Below are 24,979 nucleotides of genomic sequence, written 5' to 3'. Positions count from 1 at the left end.
GACGATCGAGCAATGTTATAATTGTCAATCACCAATTTCAGGTTTAAACATTGCTCCACCGTGCCCACCCCGCTTCTAAACCCCATCTGACAGGGGTCCAACAATTCACAGTCTTCCGTCCACTCCGGCACCCTATTATAAAGAACTCGCCCCAGAATTTGTAAGGTGTTATCTAAGAGCGAGATTGGCCTATAGTTGATCGGATCTGACCTATCACCTTTTTTGAATTTTGGGACGATTGTACTTGTGGACCAGGTATTGGGCATAGGCAATAAAGGCAGGCTGTTGAAAACGTGGAGTAAGATTGGGCCCATAAATCAGGGCTCCACTTAATAACATCTATTGGAAGTCCATCAGGACCAGGGGCCTTGTTACCAAGACTCTGTCTGATGAATACCTCTACCTCGTGGAGACCAATCTGCAGGCAGAGCAGTTGCCCAGGAAAAAAGCTTATTGTCTTCTCAATTGGGATGGCGTATATTTTAGAGAAGTGGGCCTCCCAGGCACTACTGGCTATGGTGCAACTAGTTGTGGTTAATTGTTTGCTCATGTCTCGCATTTTTCTGACGGCAGTCCAGAAGAAGTCGCTGCTTTTCTGATTTGCGCTTTCCACCAGTAACTCCCACTGCTCTGTCAGTAATGCGACTTTCCGCTCAGCAATTCTAGATTTATGATCTTTCCAAGCTACCCGTACCTCTGCTATACATCTGGGATTTCTAGTTAAAGCCCTGCGCAATGCCCTATTTGCAGTCGAGCAGGCGGAATTAAACCATCTTGGCTCTTTCTCTGTCTTTGGTAAAGGGACTGATAGGTAAGTTTTTATAACAGAACATAGTTTAACCGCTTCCATGCTCATGACGAGCTCAGCTCGTCATGCAGTACACTGCTTGTGTGCTCCTGACGAGCTGAGCTCGTCATGAACAATGGGATTCAAAGAAGGTCAGCACCAAGGATGAATTGCTGTAGCATTGATGTGGTTAACAAAGTCCATGATTACCCTTAACCCATTCCCATCAAAAGATAGGCAAGAGTTAATCAGGAGGGAATGTTCCTTTTTCCTGGCTCAATAAGTCATGGGGTGTCTTCTTGGAAAGACGTAAGCCAGTGCCAGTTAAACTGTCAAATCCAACTTCTGCTCACCATCAAACCCTTTTGGAGCACTCTGGTCAACTCCACCACCTTCTTTGAACCACACTCACGAAATATCTGCACGGCACCATCAATGAATCTGCAGTGTTCAACTGCCACAATTCAGTCCCCTTTGGGAGCACATACATTGACGTTTTGAAGGCCTCGGAGTAACCACATGGGAATCAGAACATCATGAGCATCCCCATATCAAGCATCCTAGAGAAGCAGACAGCAAAATATGGTTCGGGGGAGACTGGAACTGGGAGCTCAATGGCCAGGCATCAGCCTATACCTCAACTTTTCAAAAGAATTATGCACTTATGCCAGAAGCAAAAGAACAAAAACACGGACTGCTAGGTTACTTCGTGTAGAAGCATACTTCAAGTTTCAAGCTAAAATGTATGATCTCATTCCAGATTTTGCTATGCTTGGAGACAGCTAAATATGGGCTAAAAGGGTGATGGAATTCAACACAAATTTAAAAGCAAAAATTGTGAAACAACTTGTAATTTATAAATTATGTAGTATTACAGGCAGACTTGTGTAGAACACAATGTAATATGTGGGAGAGTGTAATCTCGCATAAGGAATGTGGATGACATTCATATTACAATTGTATTTTAACATTAGAATTGCCTTTTTTTTAAAAAAATGGCATCAAACAGCATTCATTCCATTTCTTGCGTCCATCATTCTCCAGTGCTTCCTATGACCCTCTGTAAGACCTGTAGGAGAAAGCAGCCTGAACAGAGACCCATAGTTAAACACGTCTTCTTTATAAGAATATCCAGACTAGTGTCACCCAATGAGTCTACTGCTATGACCCCTCTGACAGGGGCAGTAGTGAGCATGGTGGTCTGTAGTCAGGCAGCACCATCTAATGACGCTGTTAAAAGAGACCTCTTATCACATGTGGCATCCCCACGCTTAGTGGAAAGTCGCATAGGTGGTACAAATGTTGGGGCAGCTGCCAAGTGATGGCACAATAGTCCCCAAGACAACAAAAGTGGCCGATTAAAAAGTCAAAGAGGATAGATCACTGCACAAAGTTAGCTCCAGGAAAAAGAGAACATACTAAATGAGGCAGAGTGGGGGTATTTGATTCAAAGATGTTTTGACTCAAATAAGCTTTATTCGGCTTTTGACCATAAAAGCAACACAAAGAAATGCATACATGCAAAAAATAACTCAACATAACATTGCCTAATTAAAAGAAAATAGAATAAAACCCAACTAAAATAGTTTAGCATATCAGCGAGTCAAAATAATAACCCAAAATACACAGAATCCCCCTTTTTCACCCGCTGTTATTGTGATTCGGTGCTCGGGGACCAGGGTAAAAGTCATGCAGGTCCCAAATACAGATGGAGCCATCTCCAAGTTTTGGCTGGGTAGATCGCAAGTAGGGGGCAATGTTCCTGTCTTTAAACTTAACCAGAATCAAGTCCCCCGGAACATTTTTGGGCAGATGACCAAGCCACCCCACCCTTCTGACGCTCAGTATCCCACCGTCTAGCGCAGAAGGTAGTGGTCTATTGTTTTTGAGCCAAAAGATGGCTTTGTTCAGTAGGTCCTGGTGCAGTTCACATTTTCCCGGTCTGAGTGCGGGGACCCCAGAGAGGACGGTGACATATGGGGCAGCTACGAGGGGTAAGTCAATGCGATGCCTTCTATCTAGTGCGATCACAGGAGCTCTATGTGGGGCATGATCGGGATTAAGGGTATTATTGCGACCACTTTGAATGGGTGGTATAACAGGAGAGTCACAGGTTTGCAGTATCCTGGGAGCATTGTTCGTAGACCTTTCCTGGGTGTTAGTGGGGGTAGAGCGTGTGGGAGTAACAGTGTTTCCGGTTAGTGGGTATGACCGTACTACAGTTTTTTCGATCCTGCTCAGTCTGTCCCCCAAATCATTAATTTTAACTACCAGTGGAGATAGAGCAGTGTATAGCAGACGCTCGATTTGGGCCAGAAGGGTCGATTGCAGGGGGGATCGAGTCTCAGCCTTATCCAATAGTAATGAGGCTGTATTAGGGCCAGGTACAGAGGGGCTGCAGTTATTAGATGGAAGGAGGGTTGTAACGGGGGATGCCTGGAGAGAGCAAGTTGCTTGAACAGTGTCTCGGGCCACTATGGGGGGGGGATAGTGCATCCGGGATATAGTTTGTGCCACAAAGGGCATTCAGCTCTTCCCAGATGGACATTGTAGTTGGGTAACAGAATCCTGGTGACAAGAGTAGACAGTTCAAAGCGATAGGGATAGAAAGGATAGAGCCTGACTGTACCTTCTCCTGTGATGGTGCCAAGAGTGGTGGCCCGTCCCGTCCTCCTTGTGCCTCTGAGGGCCACAGAGGGCCCGCCCTTTGCCCGGGCTTAGCCCGGCGCCGCCCGCGCGCGTCCGCGACGCGGAGGAAGCTCTCTCCGTTTAAGCGCCTCCGGGCGCGACTGACCAGGAAGTGGGCGGTGCTATGTGCAGAGCTCGCTGGGAGCTGTAGTTTCCCCCCACGGCGGCCGTGCTAGGTGGTGAGCAACGGTGGCGAGGGAAACAACCAGCGTCAGGAACCCAGCGGTAATCCCCGTGGCAGGAGCGTCCCTCCAGGTAGGTTGTCAGCTGTGTCCCCCGCTCCTCTGTGGGAGCTCTCTCCGTTTAAGCGCCTCCGGGCGCGACTGACCAGGAAGTGGGCGGTGCTATGTGCAGAGCTCGCTGGGAGCTGTAGTTTCCCCCCACGGCGGCCGTGCTAGGTGGTGAGCAACGGCGGCGAGGGAAACAACCAGCGTCAGGAACCCAGCGGTAATCCCCGTGGCAGGAGCGTCCCTCCAGGTAGGTTGTCAGCTGTGTCCCCCGCTCCTCTGTGGGAGCTCTCTCCGTTTAAGCGCCCTCGGGCGCGACTGACCAGGAAGTGGGCGGTGCTATATGCAGAGCTCGCTGGGAGCTGTAGTTTCCCCCCACGGCGGCCGTGCTAGGTGGTGAGCAACGGCGGCGAGGGAAACAACCAGCGTCAGGAACCCAGCGGTAATCCCCGTGGCAGGAGCGTCCCTCCAGGTAGATTGTCAGCTGTGTCCCCCGCTCCTCTGTGGGAGCTCTCTCCGTTTAAGCGCCTCCGGGCGAGACTGACCAGGAAGTGGGCGGTGCTATGTGCAGAGCTCGCTGGGAGCTGTAGTTTCCCCCCACGGCGGCCGTGCTAGGTGGTGAGCAACGGCGGCGAGGGAAACAACCAGCGTCAGGAACCCAGCGGTAATCCCCGTGGCAGGAGCGTCCCTCCAGGTAGGTTGTCAGCTGTTTTGTTCTCAGGCTATGTGGGATAGGCCAAAAGGCAAGCAACAACACTCCCTTCCTGGGCAGACCAGGGTGAAGGAGAGAAGCTTCCTCATTAGATATTGCCTCGATTACCACCACTCACGGTCTAAAGGCAGGGCTCTGAAATCTTTATGATCCTGGTACCACCATTATATTACAAATAATAAAGCACCCCTAAACTGGGCATTAAGAGAATATTGATGTGGTCATAGCCCTTTTCTTACCACTGCTTGGAATACTTTATCACAAATAGGATGCTCCATGTGGAATGTATAAAAGACAGGAAAGAGTAAGCAAGTCTGCAAGTGATACATAGTCTAAGCATCACATGTAACTAGATATCATAGCATGGATATTTTTGCTTTGTGAAAGCCTAAAACTTTAAAATGCTATACTCTGTCTCCATTCGTGGTGTTATTTTTCACAATCTATTTTGCCCAATTCCTTTTTGTTTCTATTTACTGACAGCTTTGTTATAGCAGCAAACACCTTATTTTCCTGTTCATTTGCTATTCGGATATAGAACAGGCAAACTTGCTAATTATGTCAAAATCATCAATAGGTGTGTTACAAGCAAGGTGAAGCTCTGATTAGTATGGGGATAACACACTAGAATGGATGTTCATACAACTAAAAATGTGGACGAGAGACAGTCACACCATGAGCATAATGAAGCTCAAGATAACTGCTACGGTACTGTCAAGCCTAATGATGACCGAAGGGTTGATGACAAGCTGTGGAGGTAAAGCTCTGAGCAATGGAAAACTGAAGGCCTGATCCATTAATAGTGGCTTTATTCTGTTCTGGGGGGGGTGGGTCGGGGGGGGGGGGGGGGGGACGTTTAAAAGTCTCCTGTCCTGCACAACTTTCTGTGTAAAATGTTAGAAAGGGATTCTTGCTTAGGGCACATCTACTTCAAGACAAGAACAAATACTATTTCGACCGAACACCAAACATACCTGGTACAATGTTGAGTAATAGTCACAAAATAGAGACATTTTTTAAAGAAAAATAAGATGGCAAGAGAAAAAAAAGAAACTTCTAAATTATAGAATAAACATAACAAAAAACATGATAGGAGGTCATAAAATAAAGAAATGTCTCTACTTGAGGTCGTATTTACATTTAAGCGTGCCCAACCACACAACATCACACCACGTCAAACAATATGGTCTGTTTTCCCAATCCAGGAGGAATGTGCAATAAATGGTACCTCACATCATGGCTTTATAATAACGGAAAAGTTATTAATCTCCACATTTTCAAAGTGGCCTTCTAAAATATGCTAAGCAATAAACTACCAAAAAATCTAGATAATAGTTGCTGCAGCATAGCATAAAGGTAACTTAGAAATGCAAGAAAGCCACACTATAGTTTTAAACGAGAGGCCAATATGTGTTAAAGACTATCCACCCCACGCCCCCTTCATTAAATAAAAGTATTACCTCCATTTTCAGATTTTTGAGATATTTCGGGAATCTTCCATAGTATTCGCTGCTGTTCAGCACTCCTGAAAACAAATTGACAATACGGATTTAAATACTGAATACAGACACGTGCATATACAAGAACCACTGAAAAATATAACGGCCACAACATCTTAAGTGTATGAACGGAGTTCAAATTACTCCTCAATTTCGTGTTTCACACTGGATGAAAGTACTGATGCAACAGATGACCCATTTTACTTTTTATAAAAAATTATTTAGATTTGAAAGTACTCCTTTTGCAGCATTTAATAAGTAGAGAAAAATACAACTAGATGCTTGCTGGTACAAAGGACCACACACATTTCGGGCAGACTGGTTAAGAGATCAGAAGGGTTCCCCTGACTAAAAGGGAGTATTGGGAGGCAGACCCTCTGATAATCTCTTTTGGACAGAATTTCCATACCCGTCCCTTCCTAAAATGGGCAAAGATCAAATAATTTTACAGTCCATAATATTTAATCCTATGACGTTCCTTCCGCTTCTTCTTTCTTCACTACTCGTCAGTTAAGTGGCATCCCTTACATTCTTCGCTTCCCTGATGTTAATTGTGGTCTGTATAGCGTTTTTTATTTTGTATCCTCCTTTGATTAATCCTTTGCGCAGCAGGCTTTTGCCCGAGCGCGTTCTCCCCTAACAGATGCGGACCTCCTGTTGTGCGCTTCGCGGATTCTGTCAGGCGCGCCAGGGCTGAACGAGGCAGCTCCGTAAAGCGCTCCCGCTGGCTTTAACGCGCTTTTGGGAACTCTGACGCTGAGCTTGGAGCTGGTTCAATTCCTGACCAACTCTCTCCGTTTGACACCGCTACGTGGTGATTTCCCCACATGCGATTTGCTTGCAGCGCCACCTAGTGGTGACTGTTATATCTCCTTCAGGAGACTGATTTGAAAGCTTTAAGTAATCCTTGCTGTTTGAGCACTGGAGAGGGGGCTGCCTGGTATATAATCAAGGTGTTTTTTTGTGCTCACACCCTCTACTATCATGTCTTCTTCTGAGGACCACTTTTATTCCTCTTTCCAGGAGGTGGAGGAGGAATGCCCCCGCCCAGCAACTTCCACTCGCAGTGGACCAAGCCCTCTAGCAGGCCATCTCTAGGGCGCTGGACCCCCTAAAGGATAAAGTGGATCAGTTGGCCGAAAGCATACCAGTGGTGCTCAGCAATCCCGATTTTGCCCAGGCGGGTACCAGTGGCTCACAAGTGGGGAATAGACCTTAGATGTTAACTGTGATGAAGTTCTGTATTTTAAAGGATTTTGCATGTATTTATTGTTGAGAATGATTTATGATTCTTATAATTCATGGATAGTTTTTAACCGTTTTTTGATTTGTATGTATAAAATTATATGGTTCTGTGTTTTTATGTATGTATCTTTTATGGCTAAAGTAGCCGAAAAAAAGATTTTAATTGAATTGAAAGGCCATGAAGCGTCACGTGGGGCACTTGGAAGGGTTTGACAAGCTTAGAGAAACCTTACTTAGGAGTGCGCGAACGCTCAAACACGCACCCTGTCGAGAGGAGGAGGAGACCGGAGATATCTGCAAAAACTGTCGCCCCAAATTCGGACCCCGACGGGTTCTTTCCCTTGAGGGGGAAGGTGTATCGGAGGGAGATCGCTCCTCTGACGAGGATAAGGACTCGGGTCGTCCCTGGCGGCCAGGTTCTCATTCCTCTGAGTCCCAGGAAGTGGACAGGGGACACTGGGGCATGTTCAAACCTACTCAGATCTATCACCGTAGGACGGCAGAGTTGATTCCTGACTCCAAGGTGGCAGAGTATGTGGCGGCAAATATCAATCAACCTTTGGAGAGGGAAGTTAGGACTAGTATGAGGGGGAATGTCCCAGGCCCTCGCTGAAAGGGAAAGTGGCACACACTCCAGAAATAGATGAGAAGCTCTGTACTTTTTTTCCAAATATATGAGATCCCAAAAAAGGAATAGACAGATCATGGAAAAATTATCAGGATAAACTCCTGGGTGTGGTAAAGCCCTTGACCCAAATCATCCAACTGGCAGAACGTTCAAAAGAGTCTGGATCCCCTTTGTCTACGGACATAGTCACTGGCTGGGCACAGTGGGCCTTCTCGACAACGCAAATTGTGCCCTGGCAGCTGAGAGAAGACGATCCCTCCTCATAAAGATTGACCCCAAATTAAGGGACCTAGCTACCTCTGAATCGGTCCCTGTGGTCCAGGGTAAACTCTTTGGTGAACCTTTTGTCAAGGAGCTTAACAAATTTGTCACCACCTTTACAGCCCTGGATAAGGCTCGGGCCTCTGGATTTTTCCAGGGCGGGTTTTTGCCAGGGCCGGAAGAGGCAGGGGTCGCTCCTTTGGCCGCATCCAGAAGCAAGGCCCCTCCAACAGAGGTCATCAACGACGAAATAATGGCTGGAACGACGGCCTAGGGATCCTTTTATCCCAGCAGAGGTTCCGGAAGAGGGAAAGGGCAGAACAGAGGAGGCACTAGCGGCCCTGGAGATCCCTCTGGTAAGAATTACCCTTCCCCTCAAGATCTAGGGGGAGGCTCCTACTCTTCTCTCACAATTAGGGAAAGATTACATCAAACCCGTGGGTATTTCAGACCGTAATGGCTTTCACTCAGAGTTTCAAGGCTCCCCCCATTCAGGTGGTGCGCCCACGACCCTTACATTTCTCAGAAGAAGACGAGAGATTGATAGAAGCAGAGGTTTCGGTACTTCTAAGGAAAGGTGCTATTTGCAGGTCGGTACTTCATCCAAATGGTTTTCTCAGCAACTCTTTCTAGAACAGAAAAAAGACAAAGGCTTCAGGCCGGTTATTAATCTAAAGGAATTCAACGAGTGTCTGGTTTACCTCCACTACAAGATGGAGGGGATACACTTACTCTGGCATACGCTCCTTCCAGGGGATTAGATGGTCAGACTCGACATGAAGGACGCTTATCTGACAGTCCCCATTTTCCCTCCTCACAGGAGATTTCTCCAGTTTGCTTGGAAAGGGCAGATTTTTGAGTTTCGAGCACTGCCCTTCGGCCTCTCCTCAGTCCTGTAGTGCTTCATATTGGTGGTGAAGATTATACTGAAGCTAGCCTTAAAACTAGACCACTTGCACTGTGGCAATTCCTGCACCAAGTATTATGGTGAATCCACCCAAGGAATTTCGTGGATCCCTGGAGAACCACCAGTTCCTTGGTTTCAGTGGAAGGAATATTTTTTGAATTATATTACTACAATAGACGGTGCAAACAAATTGTCAGCTGAGAGGAAGAAAGGATTACTTCTCCACTCCTTAGGTCCGGAGCGGTTGAGAATATATAATCAATTCGCTAGAGAGGATAATGTAGGGAATGAAAATGTTTTTGTGAATTCCTTAGACAACTAGATACTTATTTGTTGCCAGAAGTCTGTATTGGTTTAACACGTTTGTCTACAAGTTCTTCCACAGAAAACAAGAACCGAGTGAGTCTATTGATGAATATGTATCTGCATTGAAAAAACTTGCATTGGACTGTTGTTTTGGTGGTATACAAGAGTAACTTATAAGGGATCAGGTGGTGATGCATCCTCCTGATCCAAGAAAGATTGTGGATTAGTGAAGATAGTCTTTTGAAAGATGCAATGTCTATTGTTAGAAAAGCTGAATTATCTGGAAGATGTGCTAAGGCAGCGGAGAAAGAACTACAGGTTTTAGCGAGTCATACCTAAGAAAGCCAAGGTTGTCAAATCCAATGTGACTAAAGCTGGTAAAGATGTGGTCAAGAGAGGATAGGAAAACCAATGTGAGTAAGGAGTTACGATGTTATAGGTGTGATAGTAAGAATCATCTAGCAAATGATAGAAATTGTACCCCAATTAAGAAAAAATGCAGCGAGCGTGGGATAATTGGGCATTTTACTTGAGTTTGTAAACAAAAGTATCTAAACAAGAGAAAGTCAAGTGCATTGGGGAGGTAGACACAGATGCCACGAGTGAGGAGGATGGGGATACAAATAATGCAGGTGTGTTGAATGCGAGAGGAAAGGTGGTTCTGAATATCGAGAGTCGCAATGACAAAAGTGAACCCATGTGCTACATGAAATTCGGAGGTGTAGGAATCACCATTGCTGCAGATTCCAGTTCAATTTACTATTGTGAATGAGCCGGTATAGAAAGACAAATTTGAGAAGAAATTGGGGTTGCATCTGTTAAACATTACACTGGAGAGTTATACCAGTGAAACAATAGAGATGTTTGGGTATAGGAATCTTATTTTGAGATTTAAGTACAGGAAATCGATCTGTAAAGTGTATGCCTCCAGGAAAGGTCCTTCAGTGTTGGGATGGAAGGACCAAAGAAATTTGAACATTATTTTGGATCCTAATGGGGTTGAACGAGCAATTGTACTGGTTAGGGGGATTCCTTGAGGACAAAGTGATGAATTCCCGAGTGTGTTTGCAAAGAATGTTGGAAGGATGGTTGGGTTTGAGCACAATATAATACTGAAGGAAAATGCTATACCCAAAATTCATGAGCTTAGCTTAACTTAGAAATATTCCAATATTGGAAGGTGAATTGGAATTTCTTGTCAGGGAGGATATCATCGAACCGATTGGAGTCTGCAGAGTGAGTTGCTCCGGTAGTTGTTGCCCGAAAAGCTAGTGGAAAAATCTGATTATGCATCGATTTGCGCCATCTCAATGATAATATTTTAATTGACCAGTTCCCATTACCGAAATTAACCAGGACTAGAGGCATGGAATTTTTTTCCACGATTGATTTATCGCAAGCGTACTATCAAATTCCCTAATGCCAGGAAAGCAAAAGGTACACTTCGTTTATTACGCATGAGGTTTGTTTCCAGTATAAAAGGATGCCGTTTGGGCTCGACTCCGCAGCAGCGGTGTTCCAACGATTGATGATTCACATTTTTAGTAAGTATAGTCAGGTGTTAGTATTTCAGGACAACATACTGGTGATGGGGAAAGACAGGAATGACCATGATTCTAACCTTAAATTAGTCATGTCTTTGCTAGACATATTTGGTCTCACAGTGGAGTATTCCAAGAGTAGATTGGCTGAGAGACAGATTACATACCTGGGACATGAGATAAGTGTGGTGGGGATTCAACCAAAGAGTAAACTGGTGGAAGCTATTGGAGATGCCCAAGTACCAAATTTTAGGAGGAGGTGAAATTGTTCCTTGGGTTGGTACAGTTTTTCTCTAAATTTATTAAGAATTTCTCCATGAGGAAATTTCATATCAGACAACTTACTTAAGGTCAAAATTAAGTTTGTATGGTATGAGTATTGTGAGAGTGAGTTTGTTGATGTTAAAAATGTGATTTAAGCAGCTCCTACATTTAAAAGAAGTGATCCCCTGAGTAAACGTTTGATCACAACACATGCTAGGAGAATAGGCATTGGGGCTGTAATGTCGCAGTGCAATGAAGAAGGGAAGGAAGTAATTGTTGCGTATGCCTCAAGGGCCCTTTCTTCGGCGGAAGAAAAATGTGCTGTGATTAAGCGTGAGGCTTTAGGGTGTGCATGGGCTTTGGAACATTTTCGTTCATTCATTTGGGGGAAAGAGGATACTTTTAATTGTGACCATAAGCCTCTAGTTAAAGTAAAGTGGGTATGGCCAATCGGTCATCTGGGTTATCCCACATTTCTATGAGAATGTTAGATTTCATATATATAAATCGAGTACTTACCAGGAAGAAAGAATGCAGTTGCAGACTTCCTGTCTCACAGGCCTATACAAATGTCTGAACATCTAGATGATTTACTTGAAGAAGCAAAGGTGGCTTTGGTGTGGGAAAATGGTGGCAGGGCTTTAGTAAAGAAGAATGGGATGAGGAATGTAAAAAAAGATGACACTTACAAAGGTCAATGAATGTGTAAATGAAGGTTGGCCATTGAAGAGTGAATTATGGGAGGCAAGACCTTTTTGGGAGGTGAGAAATGAGTTAGCAAGTAACAAGTTGAATGTGTTAAGTGGAGAAAGGTTAGTTCCCAAGAGGTTCTAAGAAAAATAATAATTTCTTTATGTCATGAAGGAAATTTAGGGATTGTAAAGACGAAGTTTAGTGTCAAGAGTGTCAACTAGTGGCGGCCAGGAGTGGATATAGATGAGGAACGAGAAGTGAGAGAATGTGGGATTTGTAGGTCAGCTGATAAAATGCTTAAAACTTGTAGGCCCCCCCCATGAGTGATTTTGTTTGTCCTGACAGTCTGTGGGAATGTGTTGTAGTGGACATTATGGGACCTGTGGGCAGTTCAGGGAAATATATCATTACACTAATGGATGTTAGTTCAGGGAAATATATCATTACACTGATGGATGTTATTTCTAAGTGGCCAATTATAAAGATTATCAATAAGTTGGACACTGAAACAGTTTTGAAGTTTTTTGATGAAGTTTTCCTTAATGAGTGTACCCCTGTTGTTATTATAAGTGACAATGGAGTACAATTTACATCAGACAGGATGAAACTGTATTTGAGTGGGTGTGGGATTACTCACAGAACTACTTCATTATACCATCCCAGCAATAATGGGATGGTAGAGCGGTTTAATAAAGTTTTAAAAGCTGCCATTCAACTTGCATGCAGGAGTGACATTTCGTGGGAGGTACACGTTTTTTAAACAGTAAGGTCATTGTGTGCACCTAGCAACATAAATGAGGGATGTGGCAAGGCACAGTTTACAGTATGGTTGGAACATGAGGTATAACTGTAAGATGGCTCACCACTGGATACTCTAAGGACTGTCTCGGTCAGAAGAGGATCACACGGCGTCCTAAAGGGTTAATGATTACCACTGTAATTCAATTGTTGCTAACATTTGATACTTTGTGTATCTTTTTCTTTTGTATATTTGTTCTGATTTTGGTAGGGTTGGCCTGTTGATTGAAATGCATTTGGTTCTAGTTATGTTTATGTGAGGGGGAGGTGTATAGTGTTGGGCAAATCTAGAATGTATTGATGTCAAAAAAGCTAGGTTGCTAGGGAATGTGGGGTGATTGTGAGGAAAAGACGATTGGAGTTGCTGTGCATCCTGCCTAGTTGAAAAAAAAGCTTAATTTACTTATTCCTCTGTGGTGTTCAAGTACCCTTTGGTTCAGCGATCTTCCATTTTTGGTTCTTTTGGTAAGCTCTCTTCAGCCACTGCTGGTGTATGAGGACTTCAGCCCTGGCATTTTAAACCTCTTTCTTTAACAACGTCTATCTGTACTACTTAAGATGCAAGAAAGCCCTTTCACTGTAATTTGTCAGAAGGTATTTACATTACTGGATATTTTGCATGAGTTTTGAGACAGAGGGGGGATTTCCAAGCAAGCCTGATCCTCCTTGGGTGTGTTAAGATTCAGTTTCCTAAGAAAACTTTGAAGGAATGGTTGCAAAAATGGTGCATGTTCTCTCTAAAAATGTTTGGGAAGCAACAGATATCGCAGCAAGTTAAAAAAAAAAATCTGAACTTGCAATTCAACTTGCCTATTCACAAAATCTTTATATTTCGCTTCTATGTTTTTTAGCTAGCCTCTGCCGAGTCAATTCTCAGTTATATGTCATGACTCAGATTCTATTCAGAGGCGAAAGGGTAATTAAAAATCTCCCCAAATTAACAAACCAAGGACTTAGCAGAGCTAGGCACAGTTTACAGACTCCTACAGTACTGGCAATGGCCAGCCACAAGCCAATGAGGTCTCCATCATGTCAAGCATGACAATCCATATGCCAGTGTGAGTAGTAGGCCAGGGGCGTGTACAACCTGCCAAGGATGCCCACAATCTGTAAAGAATTAGCAATAATATACCAGAGTAGGCATTATTCCAAGGGTAGGCGGCATCATGCTAAGGATGCCTACAATATGCTGCCGCTTCAAGACACTTGGGCTGAGTAAGATCAAAACTTCAGTTAAAAGCGCTACCCCTATCATCAATGGTACATTCCCTGATCTATTTCTATACAATGACAGCAGCAGCACATACCACTTGCCTTCACTTTTCTAATAAGTAAAATTCAACTACAATGGAACATTTGCTTGAATAATGTAGCCTTAATCTCAGCTGCAAAGTTATTTCTACTTTAGTCTTCACGATACAAGCTGGAGCACCAATTTTATGGCCGCAACTGAATGCAAATTAAGAACAAACACAAAATAAAAGATGATTTTTAAATCAGCTCTATTAAAAGATATTTTTATTTTGCAAACCTGAAACACAAACTGCACCTTTCTTAACTTCCTGAAGAACGCAGTTAAACACCCCCCATCTACATCCTGCCCAAACCAATTTTATTACATTATGCTATAACAAACATTTAACGTACAAGTTTAAGTCCACAGATGTTCCCTAACGTGGACAAATTTTAAGAGGCTCATAGTGGAGGACTAATGTAAGTCTCACTAACTTATTTAAAAGCTTTTATATGGATCAAAATTGAGTATCCAGCCATTCATTATAGGAAAACAGGCACTACAAAGTATGGATTTTAAGGCTGCAGACAGACAACATTTTTTTACCAAACTGCTGGTGGAAGCACAGCCTGGAGTTTGTTTACTCCTCCATCAATGGGAATAATGAACTGGACATTGTTGAGAGCGACGGGTGTAGTCATCGCTTCAGAGTTATATTTGTAGTCTATTCGTAGATCGGTGCTTGTTGGTTCACACCGCCAGCTCACTGCAAGGTTCAGAGGAGTAGACTGGAGACCTTGAGAAGATACCTGATAACATTAAAAACAAAACGTAGTTACTTTAAACTTCAAACTGCTGTTGCGTGTTCCATAAACCTCTATTAAAGCAATACCATTGAATCTTCCCCACCAAAACAAATACCAGTCGCAGAACCACAGAGGTGGTGGTACTAGCACCTAGCGATTCTCACGTGTACTTCACAGCGGATGGCTTGGTTTTAAGAGAGGTTGATTTCATTGTGCAAATTTCCAAAACTATGACTGTTATATATTTGTGGCAAGGCTAGATAGAGGCCCAGATATTTAGCTTTGCACTGGAGCCAGTTGAAACAATAGAAATTACATTTTTGAGAATCTGAAATCGCCAACAAACATTCAGTATGTGTTAAAAATTGGATTTCTGGTTGGCTAGGCCTTGAGCCTGAGCCAGGCAGGAACCCACCACTCTAGTCAGTGCAAGGGAATTACACACTGAAGATAACCCCTCGCACCCAATTGGTAGGTTGGTACGAGCAGTCAGGCTTATCCCAGAGGCAAGGTGTAAAGCGTTTGCGCAACACACACAAAGCAGTGACACACTAGGCACACCACAAAAGAAGCTCCACACAAGGTTATATAAAACATAGCCTTTGTATTATCATAAACACATTAGAATCATAATCACAAATGTACACTGTGCCACCTGGCACTAGGCAATACTTCACAGCAGTTTACATACAGAACAGGGCCAATTGGGCCACCATGTTCAAAACCATAAGAACAGGTAAGTAATAAAACAACCAGTGAATACTGGTAAGATACAGTATTTAGTCGAAACATATTGTGCATAAACACATTAGGCATAAATCACATTTTAGAAATGCACCATAGTAACACTCCCTAGGTGCACACATCACCTCAGGCATAAACACATCCTTTTAGGGCCTTGTGCCCTACCAATACCACCAAAATGACCCCAGATAAACTGGCCTTCCTTGGGGCCCGTCGGAGCGGTCCCAAATGCCCTCTGTCCCAAAAGTCAGGGCATGATAATCATAGGGCCTTCCACCAGGCCCTCTGGCTGCCAATGCGGCAGAACAATGTGTGTGATGCACAATGGGGATGGGTGGTGCATCTCACCCCTTCTTCGCTATTATAAATCGTCGGCCCCAGTTATTGCAGCGGCCTGCGCTCTCGCAGTGCAGCTGAGAAAATCGGCCCTAGCACCACTGTGCCTCTGAGCCCCACTCCGGGACTTCTAAATAAAAAGTGCCCCCTCGTTGCAGTAGCCAACGCTCCTACGGTGCAGCTGTGACAGAAAAAAAACCCTAGCACCAACTGTGCCTTGAAAGCCCCCTTTACCGGGGCTCTTCCGGTGTCTTATTCACCGCACCAACAATGCTCCAGGCTCAGCCCCACTCACTGGGGCTTCTGCTGTGCAGGTTCCAGGCACCGACCGTTATCCTGGCAGGCCCCCACTCACTGGGCCTCTCCTTACTTCACCCGGTCCCTTTCCTGTGACACGGGACTTCGGCCGGGAGCCCGCGAGGCTCCGGTCCCTCTCGGGGTTGCTCATAAGTGCGGGGTAGGCTCCCGTCAGGGTTTGCTTCTACCTGACTACCGGCAGCGGCGTTTGCCTGGATTGGTCCACAGCTCCCTTACGCAGCCCCGTCTACCACCAGGCAGCTTGCCTGACTTCCGGGACACCGCTCGTGGTGTGACGCTTCTCGGGACACCATAAATGCGGGGTGGGCTCCCGCTCCACCTTCGGCAGCTGCAGGACAGGGAATCCCCATGCCGGGGTTACCTCGGGATAGTGCGCGGCCCAACGCTTTGGAGCCCAAAAGCTCTGAGGTGCTCCTTATGCCACCGATGGCCCCAGCAGCATCCAGCTGGACCACAATAGCAGGACCAAGCAGCATTCTCCTAAGGCAAAGGGGTGAATCTAGCAAGGACCCCACACTGGGTTCAAGGGCACACCGGGCAAAGCTGGGCCCAGCAGGCCAACTCACACAGCCCTCCAACAGAGGGGCAGCCCCTCGTGGAGGTTCCTCCTGGGGCCCAGCAGGAACAAAACAAGCATCCACATAGCACACCTTAAATGGGGTCACAACCCCAATATTTATACTATGTTCTGTCTTTGTTCTACCCTGGCAAATGGCTTGGGAACCAGTTCCAAATGGTTCTGGGGGGTACAGAAGCACTTTGTGTACAGTGCTCACACCTTCCTTTGTCAGGTTGGGCGCCGTCTTCAGAGACACCACGGGGGGGGCAGAGCCAGAAGTGAACAAGGCAGGCACAGACCTATTCAGTGTCAGGGGCTACTCCTCCCACTACTCCAAATGCAGATCTGCCCGTTCAGCCTAGCGCAAACGCACCCAGCCCCTCTGGAGCCACACACCTCACCAGCCCCTGCCACTCCAGAGCCAGACATGCAATACACATCAGGCAGGCAAAGAAACATAGCACACAGAAATGGCAACTTCTAAATGTGGCATTTCTAAATTAGTGATCATAAATCTGCGCTCACCATTACGCAGAATGTATCATCACTATTCTAAAAATACCAAACTTGACCACACTGCTCCTCTCATATCAGGAATTAGCACTGAAACACTTATCAGGGAATCCCCAATCCATTCCTATGAGAGGGCAGCCTCACCCCTGTTTGTCACTACCAGGACATGTCACGCACTTAAGGTACATATCCTACCTTTTACTTAAAATGCACCCTGCCCATAGGGCTAGCTAGGGCCTACCTGAGGGGTGACTACCATGCAGTAAAAGGGGAGGGGGGGGGGCGGGGTCACAGACATGGCAACCACTTCACAGCGGCAGTAAAACTGCGCGCAGAGGCCATGCAATAACAGAGGCCTGAGACAGGTTTGAAAGGTTACTTTGGTGGGTGGCGCAATCAGTGCTGCAAGCCCACCAGTAGCATGTCATTTACTGGCCCTGGGTATCTGAGGTACCACTTTACAAGGGACTGACAGGTAAATTAAATACGCCAAACAGGGTAGACTAATCTGACCATGTGTACCACAGAGAGCACACACACTTTACACTGGGCAACAGTGTTAAAGTGCCCAGAGTCCTACAACCACCAACTCCAGGTCAGAAAAAAAGACTAGGAGGGAGGCAAAAAGTTCAGGGATGACCCTGCAAAAAGGGCCAAGTCCAACAGTATGGTAAACCAATTATTGCACAGCCCTTTGTCCAAGAGACCTTTAACTGGATCCAAAAGATCCTTTTTATTGGTTCCTTTTCTTTTATTATAATTTTGATAAAAGGCATAAATAGCAATACCTTTTTTCAATGTTGGCTTTTCTATAGATATCGTCATTAAATCATTATACAATCTATGCAAATGCCCATTATCAATTAAACACTTTTGCCTTTTGAAATGTGATGTTGGGTCACAAGCCTGCTGTGCTAACAAGCACTGGCAAAGCTAACAGGCATTACCTTTAATATGGAAGCACAGACCTATTGGCTTTGCCAATGGGTGCTTAATTGTTTTGGCATATGGACTGTCAAAAAGCACTCTCATAATAGCAGTCTATGCTTGCACGCATGGGTGACCAGCATTGAACTGTGTTTGTCCAGGATCAGGCCATATAACCTTGGAATTCCTTGGACCCTCAGTACTAAGAAACATAATGGCACCGAAGCCAGCACTGAAAAAACAACCTTAGCCAAGAAGTCTTATGACTCAATCAAGCCATGATGGGATCACCACCCCAAACAACAAGGGCTAGTTCTTCCTTCATCAGAGACCCCAACACTAATCGTTCCAGCTGGGAACATCATGAGACCGAATGTTTGATCTCCATGGAAGACTTATGCCATTAAATATAGCGCTCTGCTGCCTTTTGGCTAGGTTTGTGGTATAAAAACAAGTTAATTACCTTTGGTAACAATATATCTGCAAGCAACATAGGTTAGTTATAGATTCCTTACCTTAGAATTACCCCCAGGCGTCAGGCTAGATCCGGAAAGTTTTTCGGCAGCAGTAACCCTGTGCGTCGTAAGGTGGGGTTGGTCGACTCCCTGTTCATCATCGGCGTCGTGATCGCCGGGATGACGTTGCGCTAGCAACATAGATGCCGCCCTCATATGCTGACGTCAGTTCTGTCCACGCCAGAAGCGCAGGACACTGACCACTGGTGCACAAAACTAGGGCCCTGAAAGGAAGTCCTTAACCCTGGAAATCAGTTCGCAGAGCGGGGCGGATGGGTGGGGCAGTAAGGAATCTATAACTAACCTATGTTTCTAACAGATATATCATTACCGTAGGTAAGTAACTTGTTTATCTGAGAGAAACAGTTAGTTATATATTCCTTACCTTAGAATAGATACCCCAGCAATACCAACTCCGAATGTGGGTCTGCGAACCAAGTTCATACCAGAAAGTCCTGGATAACAGAACGGCCAAAGAAGCCGTCCCTCCCGACTTGGCTGTCCAGGCAGTAGTGTCTCGTAAACGACTGCAGCAAAACCCACATAGCTGCCTGACAGATGGCATTTAGGGGGACCCCTCGTCCCAAAGCAGTAGTACCTGCTGTTGCCCTGGAGGAATGGGCACGCAGCCCCAATGGAGGCTCCTTCTTTGCCAAAGAATAGAAGGCTTTGATGCACAGAACGACCCACCTGGAGATGGTCTGTTTGTGCACGGCCCGACCTTTCTTAGCGCCCTCATAACCAACAAAGAGTTGATCGTCTACCCGGAATTGTTAGAAGGGATCCAAGTAGAAGGAAAGCTCATGTTTTGGATCCAGACGGTGGAGCCTCCCTTCCTCTTTCAAAAAATGTGGAGGCAGAAAGAAGGTGGGCAAAGTGTTGGTGTGGCCAATGTGAAAAGAAGTAACCACCTTGGGAAGAAAGGAAGGTGTAGTTCTGAGGACGACCTTGTCTGGATGAATAGCCAGCTTGTTGTAAATGAATCTAGGACCGTAGTGTAATTTTCCCAATTCATGCCCTTATATAGGTATAAATTACCCGATCCTTATATAGGCATAGAAATCATTACCATACGAGGACTGAGCCTTTGCAGCCCAAATACAGCATGGCTACTTCCACTAAGTTCCGAGAATCAACAACGATTTCTTAGAAAAACCCGCCTTCAGCAGCCAGTGATTTCCCCTAGCCTGAATACTAATTTATCTAGGAAATCATAGAGTTTTCACAGAACTGGGTCTTTGAGTGAAGTTATTAAGTCCAATCATACGTCAAACTCGTCACCTTCAAAGTATAAATATGCCTACATTTGCCCAGACAAACACACAGTGGTTTGGAGCAGATCGACTAAACTACTTGCCAGACGCCCTCAGCAACAATTGCCGAAGGAAGCCGACCCTCCAGCTGACGCACTGAGAGACGCTGTCTTTTCTCTTGCAGAGAAATCCAGCTCCAGTGTTTCCAGGCTACCCTTGGCGGTTGCTGGGAAATCGAGTACTGAGAGAGAGAGATACAAGACCTCCTTCATTCTAAACCAAGGTACGGAGCGGATTAGACCCTCAGAATTCTTGGATAGATCCTTGGCAGAGAAATACTAAACTTAAGCTACTCCTCACTTACTTCTTCCCTTGTACTAGACTTAGGTTAGGTACACCGGGGTAGGCGTATTTTAGAAGCACCAGTTGAGTACTTTTTGTCATTATTTTATTACTGTGTGTATTTTATATGTTTTAGGCAACTTCTGGCTTAGAAACAATATCATGCTTAAACAGTACTACTTTATAATACTTTTCGTATTATATGCCCTGTACTTTATAACCAGTATTACGATTGTAGCAGTACATTTCTTATGCTTGAGAAAGAAGACTGTTCAATAAATACTTTTTATTGAAAACGCCAGTCTATTTTCTCAGCACCTCTGGTGAAACGAAGCATGCACAATTGACTGAGTAAAATAGTTATCTATTGTTTCTGCGACTCTAGAGATTGATTTCTTATTCTTGGGAAACAAAGTTTTCATGTTTATGCGGTTGTCAGAAACTAATCCCTTCTTGTGAATTCGAGAAAGTTTCTAGTGACCTCTGAGCTAGCTGGCACTCACAATCAAGTTTAATATATACGATAGAGACCTAGTCGACCTCAGTCCTACGTCTAAACTATAGTATATGTTATTCCAATGCGCAGAGCCTATTGGGAATATAGGAACTACACTACAAGCTCTTGGAAGAAAGAGCTTGCAGCTAACTCACCCCGCATGCAGAGGGGATGGCCACCAGAAAGACAGTTTTCAGAGTGAGCAGTCTGAGAGGACAGTTATGTAATGGCTCAAAGGGAGCGCACATAAGGAAAGTAAGAAATAAGTTCAAGTCCCACTGAGGCATTACAAAGGGAACAGGAGGAAAAAGATGAGTAATGCCCTTAAGGAATCTATTCACAACAGGGGACGTGAACAGAAAAGGCTGATCAGGAAGCATAAGAAAGGCTGAAATGGCCAAGAGTTAGCCCTTTAGAGTGCCCAGAGCAGCACGTTGCTGTGCAAAAGTAAGGAGGAACAAGAGAACCTCAGAAAGAGGGTCAGAAAGGGGATACACAGCCTTTGCTGAGCACCATGCCCCAAATCTGTTCCATCTGCAGGCGTATACCGTCTTAGTGGAGGGATGCCTGGCTACCAAGATAACATAACAGACTTTGGGAGGCTGGTCAAACGACGCCAAATGCCGCCACTCAATCTCCACGTAAGGAGGTGGAGGCTCGACAGGTTCGGGTGGAGGACCGTTCCCTCCTGCTGCGACAGAAGATTCTCTCAAAAAGGCAGTCTGATTGGAGGATCGATGCACATGTTGAGCAGCTCGGGATACCAAACTCTTTGTGCCCAATCCAGAGCCACAAGAATGACTTGGGTCCGGTCGCGCTTGATCTTCTTCAGCACTCTGGGCAGAAGTGGTATAGGCGGAAAGACGTATACAAGACCGCAACTCCACTGGTGACGAAAAGCGTCGCCTAGCGAGTGTCACCTTGGAAATTCCAACGCGCAGTATTGCTGACATTGTGCGTTCTCTTCGATGGCGAATAGATCTAGCCAAGGCTCTCCCCACTTTAAAAAGAGACCTTGCACCACCTCAGAGTGAAGATGCCATTCGTGATCCATCATGCACCTGCAGCTGAGTTTGTCCGCCCTGGCATTCAGAGAACCTGTTAGGTGTTGAACCACCAGGGAAATGCCCTGATGTTCCAGCCATGTCCAGAGACGGAGAGCCTCTTGACATAGGGTCCACGACCCAACCAGCCCTGTGTGTTGCAGTATCATATGGCGGTGGTGTTGTCTGTGAGCACCTGCACTACTCTTCTCCCGACAGAGGAGAGTAATGCCTTGAGTACAAGACGAATCGCCCAAAGCTCCAAAAGGTTGATATGGAGCCCAGACTCCGCTGGAGGCCAGAGGCCTCTGATCTCCGCCTCCCCTATGTGGCCGCCCCATCCCAGAAGGGATGCATCAGTCACCTCCGTGAACTCTCGTTGAGGAAGGGAGAGGATCTGCCGTTGACCCAATCCTGGTTCGTGAGCCACTACTGCAGTTGCTGTGCAGTGCCCTCTGAGATCTGGATGCAATCGGACAGGTTCCCCTGATGCTGTGCCCACTGGAACTACAGGTCCGACTGCAGAGCCCGCAAGTGCCATCTAGCATGATCACCCAGCAGGATACCGGAGGTCATCAGGCCCAGTAGCCAGAGGGTCATCCTGACAGAAACCCGTGAAAGAGGCTGAAAGATCAGAATCCTAGCCCGAATATCCCGCATTGGCTGTTCGGGAGGATAGACCCAAAACTGCGTTGTGTCCAGAATCACTCCGATGAAGAGGAGCTTCTGAGAGGGAGTCAGGTGCGACTTCGGCACATTGATGGAGAACCCCAGCGAATGCAGAAGATTGGCTGTAGTTTGGAGGTGGGTGACAACTGCCTGGGGCGACCCCGCTTTAACAACCAGTTGTCGAGCTAGATGAAGATTGGAACCCCTGATCTGGGCAGATGAGCTGCTACAACGGCCATCACTTTCGTGACACCCGATGGGCCCAGGCAAAGGGGAGCACAGTAAACTGAAAGTGCTCATGGCCTACCGTGAACCACAGGTAACGCCGGTGGGTTGGCAGGACGTGGATGTAAAAATAAGCTACATGCAAGTCCAACGCTACCATCCAGTCTACATGGCCGAGGGCAGACAGCACAACATTTTAAACTTCTCCTTCCGGAAGAAGCGGTTGACATTCCTGAGATCCAAGACAGGATGCAGGCCCTTATCCTTCTTGGGCACCAGAATAAATAATAACCACAACCTACTTCTGGGGCAAGAACTAGTTTGATGGCGCCCTTGGCCAAAAGACCTGTAACTTTCTGTTGGAGAAGGGCCACATGATCCCCCGACATTCGATGGTACCGAGGTGGCATGGCTGGGGGGATAGTCTCGTAGGGGAGGGAGAGCCCCTTCGGACTATCTGCAAAACCCACCTGTCCAACGTGATGGTACGCCAGTGGGGGAGATGATGGCAATTCTGCCACCCACTAGCGTGTGATGGGCCTGAAAGGTCGGACTAGGGTTTTGAGGCTGCAGCAGAGGGGGCGCTGGTGGACTGGCCAGCCTGCTGGCCCCCAGAACCACAGCGGTGGTTTCCACGTCCCCGGCCGCACTGGGGCTGAACCGCTTGCGCCGGCCTGTGGCCCTGGAAGGAACGTGGTGGGGCACCCCTTCCGTAGCCAAGAAAGGGGTGAAAAGAAGACAATGCAGGGCATGAGGTGGAGAGGCCCAAGGACTTGGCCGTAGCTGGAGAGTCCTTGAAACGATCTAGTGCACTTGTCGCCAAACAGGCGATGGCCATCAAAGGGCATGTCAATCAGCATGTTCTGGACATCCCCAGACAAACCAGTCAACCTCAACCAGGATTAGCGCCGAAAGGCTACTGACAATGAAATCATCCTACCCACTGAGTAAGTGGTGTCCAGTCCACAGCAAATGTTGAGCTTTGCTGCGTCTCTCACATCTGCAACTGCACGGGAGAGCATGGCCCAGGCCTCCTCCGGGCAATGAGGCAGCACTTGCGGCACTGTATCCCACACAGAGTGGGAATAACGGCTCAACAGACATGCAGTGTTTACCGACCGCAGTCCTAAGCTGGAGGAAGAAAACATCTTTCCAAGCTGGTCCAGCTTTTTGGATTCCTAAGGCTTGAACTACCAAGCTCTCAGGGGTGGGGTGTTGGAGAGCAACGTGGGGTCGCCAGGGGACCAGGCGGTGGCGTCGGGCAATCATCCTATCCACTTGAGCCCCTGTGTAGGGCCTGGACCAGGTGCCCAAAAGGATGTCTGTTAGCACTTCATTGAACGGCAGCAGGAGCTCCAAAGAGCTCGCTGCCGGCTGAAGCATCTCTGTCAGGAGGTTAGTACTGACTGCCACTGTAGGTAGCTCGTGGTGGAGAGCTTTGGCCGCCCTATGCAACAACACTGCGTATGCCACTCCCTCCTCCGTATCCATGGTAGGAGGAGAAAACATGCCTAGGTCTGGGGAGGTATTCAGACCACTGGCATCCCCCAGTTCCTCTCTCCAGTCCGGATCACACTCCAATTGGTCTGTTAAAGGGTCACCAGACCCCTCCCAGTCTTCCTCACCCTCCTCTGGCTGTTAATGTGGCTGAAAAGAACCAGGGTGGAACACTGGTACAAGTACCCATCGGCGGAGGATCCAGCGTTGGACGACGCCAGTCCGTGTCCACATCATGGCGGAAGTCGGGGTTGACACCGGCATCGGTTGCAGATGTGGTGCCAGTGGAGGTGTAACTAGGTCAAGCAGCGAAGATCCGGATCCAGGCCTGAATCCAAGGGGGACCCGCGGTGCCAAGGCCAAAGCTGCCGGTGTCGAAGGCCTAGGGCCCCCTGCAGAGTCAGTGGGCCCGAAGCCACGCCGGCGGAGTCGGGCTGCCCAAAGATGGCATGCATCGCTTTGTAAAATTGATAAAGCTGGGCAGGGGTCGCTCCTGGTCCCAGGAAAGGAGGAAAGGCCGTATTCAACCCTGTAGGTTCTGCACGCGGAGCAGCAGGATGGGCAACACCCGCACCCTTCGACACGTCGGCCGAGGGGAAGTCGAAGAGCGACGATGCTTCTTCTACTTCTTCTTATGATTTGACTTACCCGACCCGAGTGCAAAGACTTGGAAGAGGAGTGATGATGACTCCGCGAACGGCCCCTCGACCTCCCATGTGACTGGGACCTTGAGCGACGCAGAGCCAACTGCCGTGCCTCGAGGAGCTTTCGGGACAGCTCCCGCAAAGACATCGGGGCCATTATTCGGCAGTCGGAGAACGACTTGGGTTAATGGTCGTGCTCCAGGCAGTAGAGGCACACGCAGTACAGATCTGTCACTGACATCAGTCAGGTACAGGAACCACATACCTTGAAGCCAGGCATCCCTCGTGCACCAGGAGTTGAT

At 46.7% G+C, this 24,979-nt stretch overlaps 1 protein-coding gene across 5 annotated transcripts in view; it reads right to left on the bottom strand.

Annotated features, from left to right (window-relative positions):
* Positions 1–24,979, bottom strand: part of SGIP1 (SH3GL interacting endocytic adaptor 1) — a 1,273,000-nt gene that overhangs the window by 81,443 nt on the left and 1,166,578 nt on the right. For all 5 annotated transcript variants that reach the window (XM_086953766.1, XM_086953786.1, XM_086953772.1 and 2 more), the window contains 2 exons: positions 14,397–14,599; positions 5,875–5,939 (listed from right to left, as the gene is read on the bottom strand). In XM_086953766.1, coding sequence (XP_086809892.1) covers positions 5,875–5,939; positions 14,397–14,599 — 268 coding nt within the window. The remainder of the gene's footprint in view (positions 1–5,874; positions 5,940–14,396; positions 14,600–24,979) is intronic.

The sequence above is a fragment of the Lissotriton vulgaris genome, chromosome 1_1 (assembly GCF_964263255.1).
Source record: "Lissotriton vulgaris chromosome 1_1, aLisVul1.2, whole genome shotgun sequence".
Classification (NCBI taxonomy): Eukaryota; Metazoa; Chordata; class Amphibia; order Caudata; family Salamandridae; genus Lissotriton; species Lissotriton vulgaris.
The sequence above is the reverse complement of the archived record's forward strand: the minus strand, read 5'-3'. Positions and strand labels throughout refer to the sequence as shown.